Source organism: Colletotrichum godetiae (assembly GCF_030913485.1).
Source record: "Colletotrichum godetiae strain CBS 193.32 chromosome Unknown BDP55scaffold_18, whole genome shotgun sequence".
NCBI lineage: Eukaryota > Fungi > Ascomycota > Sordariomycetes > Glomerellales > Glomerellaceae > Colletotrichum > Colletotrichum godetiae.
Window position 1 is genome coordinate 58,583 of NW_026851266.1, and position 15,427 is coordinate 74,009.

The 15,427-nt window shown below is 53.2% G+C and overlaps 4 protein-coding genes across 4 annotated transcripts; 3 read left to right on the forward strand and 1 right to left on the reverse strand.

The window, feature by feature from the left end:
- Positions 1–1,073: 1,073 nt before the first annotated feature.
- BDP55DRAFT_693384 (ferric reductase like transmembrane component) lies at positions 1,074–3,040 on the forward strand (the record flags this gene model as incomplete). The annotated part of the gene is made up of 2 exons (XM_060577217.1): positions 1,074–1,216; positions 1,273–3,040. 2 exons carry the CDS (start codon positions 1,074–1,076, stop codon positions 3,038–3,040), a joined length of 1,911 nt encoding a protein of 636 aa, XP_060430128.1.
- Positions 3,041–3,976: 936 nt separating this feature from the next.
- Positions 3,977–6,046, forward strand: BDP55DRAFT_550980 (arginyl-tRNA synthetase; the record flags this gene model as incomplete). The annotated part of the gene is made up of 3 exons (XM_060569078.1): positions 3,977–4,249; positions 4,359–5,569; positions 5,629–6,046. 3 exons carry the CDS (start codon positions 3,977–3,979, stop codon positions 6,044–6,046), a joined length of 1,902 nt encoding a protein of 633 aa, XP_060430129.1.
- Positions 6,047–8,886: 2,840 nt separating this feature from the next.
- BDP55DRAFT_631298 (cytochrome P450) lies at positions 8,887–10,953 on the forward strand (the record flags this gene model as incomplete). Its single annotated transcript, XM_060572266.1, has 5 exons — positions 8,887–9,004; positions 9,061–9,315; positions 9,369–10,079; positions 10,146–10,227; positions 10,278–10,953. 5 exons carry the CDS (start codon positions 8,887–8,889, stop codon positions 10,951–10,953), a joined length of 1,842 nt encoding a protein of 613 aa, XP_060430130.1.
- A 2,643-nt stretch (positions 10,954–13,596) lies between these two features.
- BDP55DRAFT_551138 (cytochrome P450) lies at positions 13,597–15,396 on the reverse strand (the record flags this gene model as incomplete). The annotated part of the gene is made up of 3 exons (XM_060569090.1): positions 13,597–13,973; positions 14,035–15,187; positions 15,265–15,396. The coding sequence occupies 3 exons, from the start codon at positions 15,394–15,396 to the stop codon at positions 13,597–13,599; spliced, it is 1,662 nt and encodes a 553-aa protein (XP_060430131.1).
- Between the last annotated feature and the right edge of the window lie 31 nt (positions 15,397–15,427).

Sequence of the window (15,427 nt, forward strand, 5' to 3'; positions counted from 1 at the left end):
TTTGGTACTGATTCCTTGTGATGCTTTGAGGATTAAACAAGCTTGTTTCTCAATCTCGGGTGAAGAAGAGGACACAGATCAGAGGATGACGAGCATGAGCGATAGGTACCCGAGTTGAGACTTGAAAGTTTGAAGTGTGTGTAAGTCATGACCCGCGGAAAATCAAACAAACCTAAGAGCCCACACCTCTCTCCATCTGATGGATAAGACCTTAGTAAACATGCCGCGAAAAACTAAAGCAGAGAGAAATTCCCCCCAAGAGAGTCAAACAGAGAAAACTCTCGATGAGGAGGGTGTAAAGTGAAAGTGCAGCCGAGACTCCCGTCGTCGAGGAACGTGTCAAGGCATTTCGTACCGCGACTTGGGTCATTGACCGTCAGTCCAGCCCGGTGGATCATCCGTCAGCCATCCTCTGCTTGAAGCATCCCGTCTGCCCCATGGCCTAGGTTGTCATGCCGTGACCATGCCAAACTTGTTCGGATGCATGCTGGACCGTGGTGCGCTAACGTCTGCTCTCTAAACCAGCGCATTTCGTGCCGCCGATCCGGCTGCCCATTGTTACGTGTACCCTATTATCTCTTGTATTCGTCTCTTAGCCAGTAGGCTGTCTTGCTTACGCTGCCCAGAGTCTTTGCCTCTTGAACTTGCTCAATACACCTCATTCCTTCGACCGATTTACCAATCTTCAAACGTCGTCTAGTCGAGGCGTCTGAAGTGTTGGGCGCGAGGATCTATTTTCTTGTGTTTCGATCATTGAAAAAAACAGCGGTTCTTTGGGAGTTCATGCCCATGCAAATGGTTTTGTGAGATGGTTTCACGAATTTGCGCTATCTCATGACATCGGCGCGCTGCTGGCCTCTTCTCTCGACATCTCACGGCGGAGTTCTTCATTTCATCAACTCGAACTAAGCGGTCTTGAACGGGTTCAATAGATGATCATCGGCGGAGCTAGAGACTACCAATACTACGAAACAAAATTTCCAGCGAAGGACATCGCAGCCTACGACTATCGCACAACTCTATAAACCTCATCATCTTCAGTCGTGATGAGCCATAATCATGGAGGCGGAAGCATGGGAGGGGGAATGGCCATGGGAACAGCACTATTCCAGGAGACAAATGTACAGCTCGCTCAGTCTTTCTGGTACATTATCGCAGGCGTGGTCGGGTTTCTGGGCATCATCCGTGGTATCAACTACCTAGAGGGCTGGAGAAGGTGATCTTCACCACTGCGTCTACCTTTTCCCCTCTAATGCTGACATCCTCATACAGACTCAGACGATGTCGCACCGAGTCCGTTCAATTCCCGACGAAACCCTCAAATTTCATAACACAAGTATGGGCTACATCAACAGCGCTTGTCCGCGAAGCAGGGCACCCTCAACTCTACATCCCCATCAAGGGTCTGCGATGGACGACACCACCGTCGCTAGGTCGCGTACTTGTGCTACTGGCCTACTGGGCCGTCATCGTCTACATGATGGTCAACGATGCCGTCATCAAGGACGCCTACTTCTGGGAACGCATAGGGTTCCGCAACGCCTGGGTGACTGTCATGCAGATGCCCCTCCTCTATCTTCTAGCGATGAAGGTCAACGTGGTAGGCTTCATAATCGGCGCCTCGCATGAACGACTAAGCTGGCTTCATCGGTGGGTCGCCAGAACAATGTTCGTGACGGCAACCGTCCACGGCTTCCATTTCTGGTCGGAATGGGTGCGAGCAGACTTTGTCGAGACGCAGCTGAGAATTCTACCCGTCATCAAGTACGGCCTCGGAGCCTGGGGAATTCTTATCTGGACGTTCCTCACCGGCATGAGACCCCTCCGCAGCATGGCGTACGAGCTGTTCCTCCTCCAACACATCCTATCGGCGGTACTCTTCATCTGGCTGGTCTACGTTCACATCCCGGTCTATGCGAAGCAGTACCTCTGGTTCTCCGTCGCCATCATCTGCTTCGACCGCCTCGCCCGCTGGGCGTTCCTTGCGTGGCAGAATACGAGGCTTCGACCTAATAGCTCGACGTGTAAGGGGATGAAGCGGGTGGGTCACGAAATACAGGTCCGGACGGCGGGCTCGTCGACGACGGTGTTGACGATCAAGGATGTTCATTTCTCATGGAAGGCTGGGCAGCACTTGTATCTTTGGCTACCGCGTATTGGGCCGTTGGAGGCGCATCCGTATACTATTGCGTGCGCGCACCAGCTGCCGGAGACGTGTACTTGCAACAGTATCCAACTTGTCGTCAGGAAGCACGGCGGTTTCTCCAAGCGAGTGCACAACTATGCGGAGAAAATTCAGGCATCTGGGAAGAAGGAAACACTTACGGGCTTCGTGTTGGGGCCGTTTGGTGCACCGCCGAGGTGGGATATTTACGATACCATGGTTCTCATCTCGGCTTCTACGGGCACGTCCTTCACACTGCCCATTTTGGAGAGTATTGTTCAGAGCCGCAGAAAGACATGTATTGCGAGGATTGAGTTTATCCTCATGGCGTGCCAGGGCGAAGAGATCGAATTCTATATGCAGCGGCTGCGGGAGTCGATGGAAAGGGCTCAGCAGAACGGCATCGAGCTGCAGGTGCACATCGCCATTACGCGGTCGGGCAAAGCCAAGGAAGGCGAGGCGACGACAGTTCTCTACTCAGATCGAGAGGGGAGCTCTAGTTCTAGTTCTAGTTCGTCTGCGAAACACAGGAGGATCGTCTCGGATGACTCCGTGGATGGTGGTGGCGGTGGAGGGTGTTGCCAGGAAAAGGGGCTGGACTTGGAAAAGGGCGATGAGATGCCGCTTACACCCAGGATCCGGAGCGGGTCGGTGATGAGCATGGTGAAGGAGTACTACTCTCGTCCTGATCTGGAGGCTCTGATTCGGGAACCCGTCGAAGCTGCGGGCGGTGAGACGTCGATCGTTGTTTGTGGTGGGCAGTCGTTGACGAGTTCGGTCAGGAATTGCGTGGCCTCGCTATCGGATGATAGGGCGGTTCACAAGGGGACGGGTGCACAGGGAATTCATCTTTTCGTCGAGGAGTACTCGTTTTAGATTATATCCACGTAAGGAATAATTCATGCAAGCCGTTAGAATTTGACGTGTACTCAGATTGCATGTGAACTCCTGCAGGAATTGACTTGAGAGGAACGTGTTGGATGAATATATCTACCCTGTTATTATGGGTGATGATTATGAGTCGAGAAGGACGGTTTCATAAGGCTCAATTAGTACATGTATTACCAACTTCATCAGCAGTATGTATAAATAGTTTTATCAACAGAGAGCTTACGCGGTGAACAACGCGAATGATTTTTCTCCTCCAATAATCACGGTCAACGCAACCTACGATGTCTAGTGTGAGACAGGATGAAAACGATAGAAATTTAGTATATATAGCCATTAGAGGCACTCATTCTTCGTCATTGTATGTGAGAGATTCATGGACTGATGATGAGTTTTGTGTGAAATGGTAGAGGTGAGCTCTCACCGAGATCCCAGTGGGATTGCCCCTCCATATGCAACTCACCGAGAACAATTACCCCTCCACTCGGTGAGTCTCGGTAAGGCCCCACACTGCCTCCCAGCCAACCACAGGGACGAATGGCTCAGTGACTCAGGGTGGTCGTCGGTCCGCAATTTTTTCTCTGCGGGTGACAAACATCGGCCTCCAGCCCTCAGCCCAGCGACCCCTCCCCCTCCTTGCCTTTTTTCTTTCCTCGTCCCCCTGCAGCCCAGTCCCCGTCGTCGAGTCTCTTAATGACTAGCGTCGCGCGCTTCCTCTTCTCTTCTTCTTCTTCTGCACTTCGTTCAACCCACGTTTATCCTACAAGCCTTCGACGAGGAGCTTCTTCTGCCGCTTCAGCCTTCGTCCACCATCCGACTCGACGACGACCTCCAACGGCCACCACGCGACTCTTCTCCTCGACGACTCCGAACCGGTCGACCCTCGCTAGACCTCCACCCGCCCCCACCATCACACTCGCGACAATGGCCGACCAGATCACGGCGCAGCTCGAGAAGCTCTCCGTGAGCAAGCTCGAGTCCTACCCCGGCTGCTACCCTGAAGTCAACCCCATCGACGTCTACCGCTCCCACATCACCTCGCTGCTGCAGCCTGTTACTGGCGTCGAGAGCACCATCATCTACAACGCCCTTCAGTGGACCCAGAGCTTGGATAAGGGCGACTTGGTGCTGGCTGTCCCTGCTCTTCGCATCAAGGGCAAGAAGCCTGCTGATCTCACTGCTGAGTGGCTTGACAAGGTCAGTCATGATTCAAGATCATTGGGCCAATATATGCCCCTGGAGCAATGCGCGCTGGCTCTCTCGCAGCAGGACGCTTGAACATTAGACTAACACGCCTTGGCTACAGATCCCTGAGTCTCCCTTGATCGAGAAGCCCGTTTCATTCCAGAATGGCACTTTCCTCCAGTTTTGGTTCAAGCCCGGCCCCCTTTCCCAGATCCTGATTCCCCAGGTCAGATCCCGCGGCATCGACTTTGGCAAGAACCCCAACAACGGCCTCAAGAGCGCCAAAGATCCTTCAAAGGGCAAGAAGAAGATCATTGTCGAGTTCTCCTCCCCAAACATTGCGAAGCCTTTCCACGCCGGTCACTTGCGGAGCACCATTATTGGTGGCTTCATCGCCAACCTCTACGACGGTGCCGGTTGGGATGTGACCCGTATCAACTACCTTGGTGACTGGGGAAAGCAGTACGGTCTTTTGGCTCTGGGCTTCGAGAGGTTTGGTAGCGAGGAGGCGCTTGCCGCTGATCCCATCAACCACCTGTACGAGGTCTACGTCAAGATCAACAGGGATATGGCCGACGAGAAGGATCAGATCACCGCCAAGGAGCAGGCCGGCGAGGACGTCACCGCGCTCAAGGACAACAGCCTCGACGAGCAGGCTCGCAAGTACTTCAAGGCCATGGTCGCCGGAGACGACAAGGCCGTGGCTCAATGGAGGCGATTCCGTGATCTCAGCATTAAGCGTTACAAGGAGACCTACGCCCGTCTCAACATTCACTTTGACGAGTACTCAGGCGAGAGTCAGGTCTCCGAGGCGGATATGGAGGCTGCTGCTAAGAAGCTCGAGGACATGAAGATTTCCGAAGAGTCGGAAGGCGCCGTCATCATTGACTTCACCAAGCACGTTCCCGGAAAGCCGGGCAAGAGTCTGGAGCGCCCTATTATTCGCAAGAAGGACGGCACAGCTCTGTACCTGACCCGTGATATCAGCGAGCTTCTCCACCGTGAAAAGAAGTACAACTTTGACCACATGATTTACGTCGTCGCTTCCCAGCAAGATCTCCACTTGAAGCAGCTCTTCAAGATTATCGAGCTCATGGGCCACGGCGAGACGGCCAACAAATGCCAGCACATCAACTTTGGTATGGTTCTGGGAATGAGCACCCGTAAGGGTACTGTCAAGTTCTTGGATGACATTCTGCGCGACGTCGGAGACAAGATGCACGAGGTGATGAAGAGGAACGAGGCCAAGTACTCCCAGGTCGCCGAACCGGAGGCCACAGCCGACATTCTTGGCATCAGCAGTGTCATGGTCCAGGATATGAGTGGAAAGAGGTATATCGTCCGGACTTTTCCTTCCAGGCGCTTTCGGATGCACTGACACATTGGCCCAGGATCAACAACTACAAGTTCGACATGGACACCATGACCTCGTTCGAGGGTGACACCGGACCGTATCTCCAGTACGCCCACGCTCGGCTGTGCTCCATCTTCCGCAAGGCTGGAGTCGCTGAGGAGGAGATAGCAAAGGCCGACCTTGGCTTGTTGACGGAGAAGCATGCTATCGAGCTGATCCGCGTCATTAGCCAGTACCCCGACGTTGTCCAGAACACTCTCAAGACCTTGGAGCCCACTACTGTGCTTACGTATCTTTTCCGCCTCACGCACGTCGTCAGCAGCAGTTACGACGTGTTGCGTATTGTTGGAAGCGAAGCAGAGCTCCAGAAGGCCCGCTTGGCGCTGTACATGGCCGCCAGGACCGTGCTCTTCAACGGCATGCGTCTCTTGGGACTGTCCCCGGTCGAGAGGTGAGTTCTCTTCATGCGCTGTCGCGCTCCGCCGCCTAACATGTGAAACTTGTTGCTGACCACCCCACCAGAATGTAAATTGGCATCATGACGGAATCATTACTGCGGTAGACGAGAGTGGAGGAAAATGTGATCGTATCAAGATGACTTGAATAACCAAAAGACAGTGGAGGATTATGAGCGGAGTGACCTCCTGCCACCACAAGAGTGTTCGTACTAATGACGAACTCGGGCATAGGAGAGCTGCTACTGCGTAACAGGCCGGCACAACGGCTACTAGCCATCAGCCACAATGTGGTAGCATTCCATGATGGCCGACGGTGCGAACCGGTGTGGCGTCGCACGACAAAGAGACGTTTTCGATCAAAGAAGCTATCGACCGTTTCGGTGTACTCAAAGTCCCCGTGGCCGTCTGTGGTCGTTGTCGTTATCGTCGGACAGACAGCATGAGCCACACAGGATTCGCGTGCAACAGCCCTTCAGCGCTGAGTAATTGAAGAGACAATTTTTTTTTTACCATTTACTACCCCAGATTGGAGGCAAAGGAGTCATTCATCTGCAGTGAAATTTGATGTGCAGGTGGCGGCGGCAATCAATCCTAGTAGGGCTGCTATCTGCTATCTGCAGAAGCAGAAGCAGCAGCAATAGCAACAGCAGCAGGCTGGAGGCAAAGCAGAGCACGGTACATGTCGAGAGGTCGCGCGACGAGGGTGTTTCGTATGAAGCAGAAGATTGGCCCGCCTACTCTCAGGTGAGAAAAAGTCTGACCCATGATGACTGTCAAAGCAGACTGTGCAGCGCGAGCTGTGAGCCACGGTGCCACGACACTCGCAACAGGTGGCCCTCTCCCCTGACGCTCTCCCTTCAAGGAGTCAAGAGGCGTTCGACTTGTCTAGGAACCAACATGTGGCTTTTGTCTGACGCTCGGTGACTGGCGTGGGGGAGTTCCATTCCTGGGCGCCAACCAAGTGATCTTCCCGCTCGGATCCCGCTAGGGCGTACTAATCCCTGCCAACACCGAATCTTGCATATGCTCGAAACACTAGAGTTGCGATGGCTCTCGACGGCTCTGACTGGCTCTGACTGGTTCTCACTGCCTGTCGCTGGCTCTCACTCGATCTGCGGATGGCTGTTGGCTACCAATTTCCGGCCGCATAGCTTCCGCGACGCCGTGGCTTGCAGTTGATCGACATCCACAACCTACACATTGAGAGTCGATGACTACGTGAAGTCGTTCTGTTGACGTCTTCTGTTCAAGTGCCGGAGGGAACTCAATAACAACATTGATGATTTATCCCTACTTTCTGTTGGGCGTTGTGAGTTGTCTAAGAGTCCAAGGCCGAGACTGACATTTGCCTAGGCTCCGGAACACAATAGCAACGGTGCATCCGGCGTGGGGCACCATGCGGATCGGCCTCAGCATCAAGGCGGAGGGTTGACATTTTTGTCCTCGTCTTCCTCCCTCTCAAGCTTCCGCTCTGAACGGAACAACGCGCAAACGAAGGATGCGAAAGCGTCGTGTAGCGGCCAACGGGTGTGCCTGGCCTAGCCCTAGAATGGTTCCAGAGGGAATGTGACAGCAGCTCCTTCTGACAATTTTAGGCAATAGAGCAGTGCGATTTCGTCTGCTCGTATGCTATCATTCGTTTTAGCTGCAAAGCTAGCGTACTGCCCGGTGAAGTGGCTCGGTGTCTGTGCCGAGACCGGACGGGCCCCGACCTCCGGTAGCCCACCGCAACAGCTCTACCTGACGCCGGTGCCTGGGCGCCTGGTTCAGACGCCCAGTCGACGAGGGTAAAGTGGGACGAGGATGATCCTGTCCACCTCCGCTGGCACTACGGACTTGGACATGGAACAGCTTGGTAGTCACGGTAGCGTGTTTACTCCTTGCTGCGGTGAGATGTCGACTCGGCCAATCTTCTGGCCCCTGTGTTTGGAGTTCTCGCGGATGCAACGCGCATCCCACAGTCACCTCATATTCTAACCGTCTCCTTGGGCCCTAAGCTGCCATGGTCAACCCTGCTGCAGACCACGAGCCTGCATACCCTCCCACGCAAGATGCAAGGACGGGCATCGGTATTTGCTAGCACTCCGTGAGCTCCAAGTGGGGAGCTCTCGGGGATTTGCCTTTGCCCCTCCCTCGTCTCTTGAGGCGAACCGAGTGTCTGATCTCTGATGTATCTTTCAGGAAGCTCAGTGCCCAGATGTCAGAACTCAACGAACCGCTTGTCTGGGAAGGGAAGGGAGCAAAGCGAAGAAGCAGCAGCAACACCAAGCAAGCAAGCACAACGGCGGCGGCCGACATGCAAGCGCGGCACAAGTAGGCAACTACTTGTGCTATGTTGGGAAGGATTATCCACCATCATCGGGGTCCAAGACTCTGGGCGTCCGTTGTTGGACTATGGATGGCGGAATGGACGGCGAGGTGGACTGACAAGTTTGCCGCCGCCCGCTGTGCGCCGATCCATGATAGTCACAATAGGGTGGTATTGGAATTTTTGCCGTGGCGCTTGGGGAATCCGGCGAGTGTCCATACACGGTTCAGTCATGTTTCCAGACAAAGGGACCGTTGACCGTTCCCCGTCGGTCCGCTTGGGCGTTCCATGACCGGATGGCTGAACGTGGTCTTCACTCTTCTTAATAACAGCCGAGAGACACACCGTCCTCGAGACCCGTCATCGTGGTTCTCGTCGTTTCTGCTTTCCTGCATCAGCAGGATTTATTCTTCACTCTCTTTTGTTCTTCACCCTATCGACCTTGAAATCGGTTCCCTTTTTTCCCTTCTTCATACCACTGTAAACAACACTTTAGTTGTATTCACTAATATCACTTGGCCTTGTCACGATGGCCGTAGGCGTGGCAATCCTCGGCTTTATTCTCTTCTGCGCATGGCGCCTTTACTCAGCCATCCAGTTGAAGAAGAGGATCCCAGCGGGAGCGAAGCCTCTCCCTGGGCCAAAGGGTAAGCTATTGTGTCATTTCGACGATGGTATACAGACAATGCTGACCCTAGTATAGGTCTTCCCTTTATTGGTCGCGTTCACGATGTGCCAGCAGAGGCGGCATGGATGAAGTTCCATGAATGGGGCAAGCAGTATGGCCCAATCTACGGGCAAGAGATGTTCGGTTCCTACCACGTCTGGATTTCTTCTGAGCAAGTTGCTCACGACCTCCTTGGCCGCCGTAACGTCATCTACTCGGATCGGCCTATGATCCCTAACCTTCCGGACAATCGCACCAGCGGTGACTACCTCGCCCTCCTCGGCCGAACAGGTTAGTGTACGAAGTTCTCACCTCACTTCGCTCTTCACTAACAACACCGTTAGAAACATGGAAGCGCCAGCGAAAGCTTTGCCACCACCTCATGAACCAAAGCGACAAGCAGGAGCTACACGCATACCCGAGCCGCGAGCGCGATCGTTTCTTGTGGCTCCTATACCAGAAGCCCGCCGAGTACCGCGAGTACATCGAGCAGTTCACCAGCCGCACCGTCAGCCGTCTCTCTTGGGGTACTGCCCACCCGGCTAGAGTTTTGCGCAAGACCACCTTCGGCCTTCTCGAGACCATCTCCCCCGCCGGTGCTCTTCCCAACGTCATCTCCTTCCTCATGCATGTTCCCGCTGCTCTGTCGCCGTGGAAGAAGAAGGAGGCGGAGCGTCACGACATCGAGTCAAAGCAGTTCACGAGCAACGTCAACTTTGTCCAGGATCAGGTCGAAAAGGGTACCGCCGCGCCGAGCTTCATCAGCACTTTCATCAACGAGGGCCTCGGAAACGAGAAGGGCAAATGGGGCGACCTTGCGGAGGCTCAGAACGTTGTTGGTCTGATGGCCATCGCTGGCGCCTTGACCATTGGTAGTCCCATCCAGAGTTTTCTCCTCGCCATGCTGCACTACCCTGAATGGCAGGCTCGCTTGCAACAGGAGATCGACGAGAACTGCGAAGGCAGATGCCCTCAATGGTCGGATCGCGAGAAGTTGCCTTTGTTGAGAGCTGTCGTCAAGGAAGTTATTCGGTGGAGACCCCCTGTCCCTACTGGTAAGCTATGCGCCATCTTAGTCGAGGCTTTATTTTTGAGTTCAGATCCACTGACGTGACGTGCAGGCATTCCCCACGCTGTTGAAAAGGATGATGTTTACAACGGCTACTTTATCCCTGCTGGTGCCACGATCCATGCTCTTGAGTGGTGAGTAGCTTGACACTAGGACCATGTGTTCCCTCACTAACGCCGCCTAGGGGCATCACCCGCGACGAGTCCGTCTACCCCGATGCCGAGACCTTCAACCCCGGGCGCTGGGTGCAGCCTGAGTATCCTACCTATAAGGAGCCTCTCTCCAGATTCCCCAACCTCGACGGCTTCAGTCAATTCGGTTTCGGTCGCAGAACGTGCCAGGGTGTCCCAATCGTCGATCAGGATCTCTTCCTGTCCATGGGAGGCATGGCCTGGGCTTTCAATATCCGCAAGAAGTTTAACGCCGACGGCACTGAAGTCCCCGTCCACTGGAATGATTACACCCCTCTCCTAATCGCCAAGCCCGCTTTCTTCGACTTTGACGTCACTGCGCGTACGCCCGAGAAGGCCGACTTGATGAAGGCCATGTTCGACGCCGCCAAGGAAGAGGAAGAGAACGAGGAGCTGATGATGAAGATGGGTATGCCCGATATCGACACTCGCGAGAAGAAGAGGGCTGCCATGTCTGTTAAGCCGCCTTCCGTCACGTTGAATCTCCGCCAGAGGAAGGAGGATGGTGAGCGCGAGAAGCAGTACCGCGAACACGAGCGCGACATCCCCGGTTGCCCTGGCCGATGGGCGACTGAGAGCGACGTGGACTCGGGTAACGAGAAGGGATACGTTGATGGAGAGGATAGCGCCAGCTGTTCTGGACGCTCGTCGCCGACGATGCTTTCATAGGATCGCTGGTGCCGTGGATGTGGAGGTGATAACACGTTAATGAGGATGGACGGCTAAGAATGTTTAATGACATGGGGGATAAGATACCGGTGAGATCATGGACGGCGCTGATGGATCATTCGGATTATATCAGGGATTCCCTTTGTTACGGGCTTATTTTTTCATATGGAAAGATGCCGATGCTACTGAAGGAGCTGGTGATCTGGGGGTCTAGAATGTGACACGGACTGGATATACCTTCTACGATGTATGAATATAGAAATTTACACTTATACCACAATCATTCAACACATCTGAAAGCTCTCTCAAAAACCCTCGTGTATCTAGCCGCCCCGCATCCCACAAAACATCATCACCTCCTGTAGCGCCGCACGCCACCGATCTGAGTGGATCACAATATCTTCACAAAAACTAGAAAACATACAACACTAGGTATTCGCTGGTCGTCACCGACCCAACTACTAATCCGGCCCTCATTGGCTTATCTATGGGAGAGCGGACGGGATCCCGAGTTTTCCAATGGGTATGGTCGTGTGTGACAGATGAAGCTGTCGTCAGAGGTCATGTCGGAAATCAGAATCGAAGTCGCGATACTGTCTTTCTGCGCGCGAGGATCTCCAACCTCATTGATAGAACACTCACAAAATCAAAACGGCGTCTGGGGCTTCTCGAAACGGTGGAAAAATTCCAAACGGAGCGGTGGTGGTTCCGTTGAGATCAGACCGTGACAGATACCCGTCTGTTCAAGTTTCGGCGACCTGCCGCTGGGTGTCACAGACTCACAGTTCTTAAGCATGACTAAGCGGCGAACGGCATCCAGTGGATGGGAATTTGAATTACTGTGACTTTCTCAGGAGGAGACAAAGGAGCTGAGCTGGAGCTTAGCTGAGCTTGAGCTGGAGAGGAGCTGGGAGCTCGAAGGGGGCGAATGGCAAAGCTCCCAGACATGCCAAGCCCTACGCACAGAAATCACGTTCCGACGACCGCTACGGCCATCTCTGCTTATCTTTCATTCTCAACGCGATGGACGAATGAGGATTTGAGTACGTTTCGTCCTGGAAACGATGCGATTCGTCAGGATTCGAGAGAGAGGTTCTGGGCTCTTTGGGGTTCCCGCGCCGGACGGCGAACGGGTGGTGGCCAAGGGAGATGAGATGTGTCAGAGAAGGGACGAGAGCCGAGATCCATGACGGCCTGAAAGTCTTGGGTCAGAGATGGGATGATCTGAGAATGGGATTTGGGTCCTTTCAAACCCGTGAGGGAGAATACACTCCCAAAGTAGTACGAACTATCACCAAAGCACACATGGTAGAGAGGGAGTAGACGGGATGAACTCTGAGCTAATCGGGAATCGAAGCGGGTCGGGGGTTTTCAACTCTCCATGATGGTTTGATACTGTCACCGAATTTGATTCGCCGCCAATTACTTATTCGATCTCGGAGTGATCCCTTCTTTTTTGAGTTGAAAGGTAATCATTGTCAAATCGCCGAGGGGTTCTGGTTCCGCCCCGAGCTCCCGCAATTATGCTCAGAAGCTTTCTCTTTTATCCTAGACCTTGGTCTTTAGACGAGATTGACGGCTTTGGTGTCTAGATTTCAGGAACATTAACGTTTGTTTCGAGAGTGGCAAAGAGGATGCCCCCCCTCATCCTCAGCGGTTTGTTCAGTCATTTGAGGAGCTTAATGTTGGGTTGAACTAAACGGTTTCATGCACAACTGACCCTGATACTATTCCCCGCTCGGTATAACTGTCCGCCAGCTCCGCGAAGCTTTCATGTCATGTTTACCTTTTCTTACTTCCAACGGGCGGTTGTGGTTTCGTGCTTCTCCCGAGTTGGACCCCCGCTGCAAGGTCGAATGCTATATAGAGATTGAACTTCTGAACCTCTGAATCTTTACCCTTTTGACGTGCTTTTGGGAACTCCGGGTCGGGCTTTCTGATAGGCTCGACACGGGTTGCCTGAATGGCTGATTATCTGCAGGGATTGAGAACAGAAATCGTGTGGCTCTTGTCAAGGGATGATCAGATTACTCTGAGGCACATCCAGAGGAACAAACCGGGCAGGCTTTTCATTGCTCGGACTCATGAGGCAGGTGCCCTCCCGACTCTTCCCGGCTCTGTGACTCTGGGTGATCCAGTTGCTGGTCACTGCTCTCAGCGGGTGTCGTGGATAGAGGTCTCTGTGATCTTTGCCGGATCTGCGAAAAAGCCCGTCCGTCGAGTTAAGCTTGGGGCGGGGTATTCAAAGGTTGTGTGGTTGAATCGAGATTGAGATACTTTACATATTTACTGTTCACTCACGGAGCTCTCGGAAGTTGTAATCATGTGGAAGGCAAGAATGCAGGCAAGACCAGCAAAACAACATGTGACTATGAGCCGAACCAGGTTCTAGCTTTACGGTCAGACATTACTGATAGAGCAATTGCTTCGGATACTGAGATTTGGTTATGCCTTTGCTTTGGAAGCACACTAGCAACTGAATGCTAAAGGCCTAGGCTTAAGAGCGTGCAGAATGAGCGATGTTGGACCAGTCCGGTACAAGAACCTGTAAGAAGATCTTGTCTTTGAGAGGACCACATTGAGGGTCAAAGATACTACAGTAAGTTTACCAACGTGTCTGCAACTAGACTTATTACAACATTCTTACTCGACGTAATGCTCTCTAGTTCTCTCCTCCGCAGCTATCAAGCAATCACTGGTCAAAGCCGTGTCTCTGGGGATAAGCTTTACCTTAAAATCCTTGGGGATCGCCACCAAAGCCGTCTTGAACTGGTTATACTCAACATAGTCCGTATTCGGGGGTAGTTCTTCGCTCGCAACAATCTTGTACGACGATAGTAATCGTACCAAAGCTGTGTATAACAGACGTTGTGCGATGTATTGCCCCGAGCAGCCGCGAGAGCCGAGTCCGAAGCTGAGGTGACCGACGCCTGAGACCTCCTTTTCCGTAGGGGGATCAACAGTCTCGAGCCATCTCTCGGGATTGAAATGTCCAGCATCGTCACCAAAATGCCCGACGTCTAGTTCAATATTAGTTTAGGCTCTGAGAACTCCAACTACCGGGGCAGGCAAAAAACGCACCATGATTCCCGGCTTGTGCATTGATCAAGATCATTGTCTTTGGGGGGATGATGGCCCCGTTCCAGTTGACTTCGGTCACAGTCTTTCGAGGAAGACTCATAGAACTGACTGTGTAGTATCTTCCAGCTTCCCTGATGATCGCGTTGATGTATGGAATCTTCTCTTCCACATAGCAAGAAGCCCACGCTTCGCGCACATCTCGGTAGTAACGCTTGATATCCTCGTAGGCCCGGTCTTGCCAAGATTGCCCCGCCTTTGTGGCAAGGGATCCGATGGTCGAAGTGAGGGTCCCAGGTATCGTCTCGAATCCTCCGGATACAAGTGACAGGCAGATAGAGGAAACTTCGACCCCGCTAAGTTTAGTTTCCTCGTTCTTCAAGATGGCTGCTGAGATGCAAGGCTTATCGGTGCCGCGCTTGATTTGCTCACGGACTTTATCAAGAAGCAGATTCAAATATGCGTCACGGCGTTCCCTAAGATCCTTGGAACGGCGGCTCTTCTCATTGTTTGGGGAGTAACGCATAATGGGAACGTAGTCTTGAGTGTTCTCGGAAGCACTGCGCAAAAGCGAAATCGCCGACCCGACATGCAGGATCTCGCGCAGGAGATCATCGTAAACAGCGTCCATGCGGATGCCGTAGCAGAGCGTCAGCGTTGTATTCAATGCATATCGCTGGATATACGGCCGCACGCTGATTTCCACCTCACCATTGCGACTGTCCTTGTGCAAGTCTCTGAGGATGCAGTAGCTCTCAAGGTCAAACATGGGGTAATAGCTACGAAGAGCGGGTCTCCCGAGCGCCGTGCCTGCGGCCTTGCGTTTTCGGCGGCAGGAGTCATCCCAAGGTGACGATCCGATCGTGAAGCCCTGCGTACTGCTGATGAGGCCGTGAAAGGTGTACAGTTTCGGTCGGTCGATGACTGCATTCTGGTGGCCGATGAGCAGTCGGCGAATGTCCTCATAGGAGTTGAAGACCACGGCTCTGGTGTTTCCCAACTTTATTTGAAAGGTGGATGGGTTCCCTTCCCGCCACCAATTCTCGCAAGTGGTCGCGTGGTCTTCGCCGAGCTTGAGAAGATGTCCAAAGATTGGGACCGCGCCTGGCATTTGCGGTAGTCCTTTTATGTGAGGGATGTCAGTGCCGAAGGCAACCTGTGGAGTTAGTATTCGTGCACGTGTCGTAGAGCTAGCATAGGTGACAAGCTGGCAGGTCTGGCGTAGAGACTCACATTGTAGGTGACGTAGGAGGCCAGTAAAGTTATAGTCGTTACAAGGATAGGTATGAGAGAGAAAAGATCCTGAACAAGGTCTGCGTTCTCAAATAATCGGGATGAGCCAGTCACATTGAGTAAGGCAGACATCATGAGTCGATCTTATCTAGCTTGTCGTTGA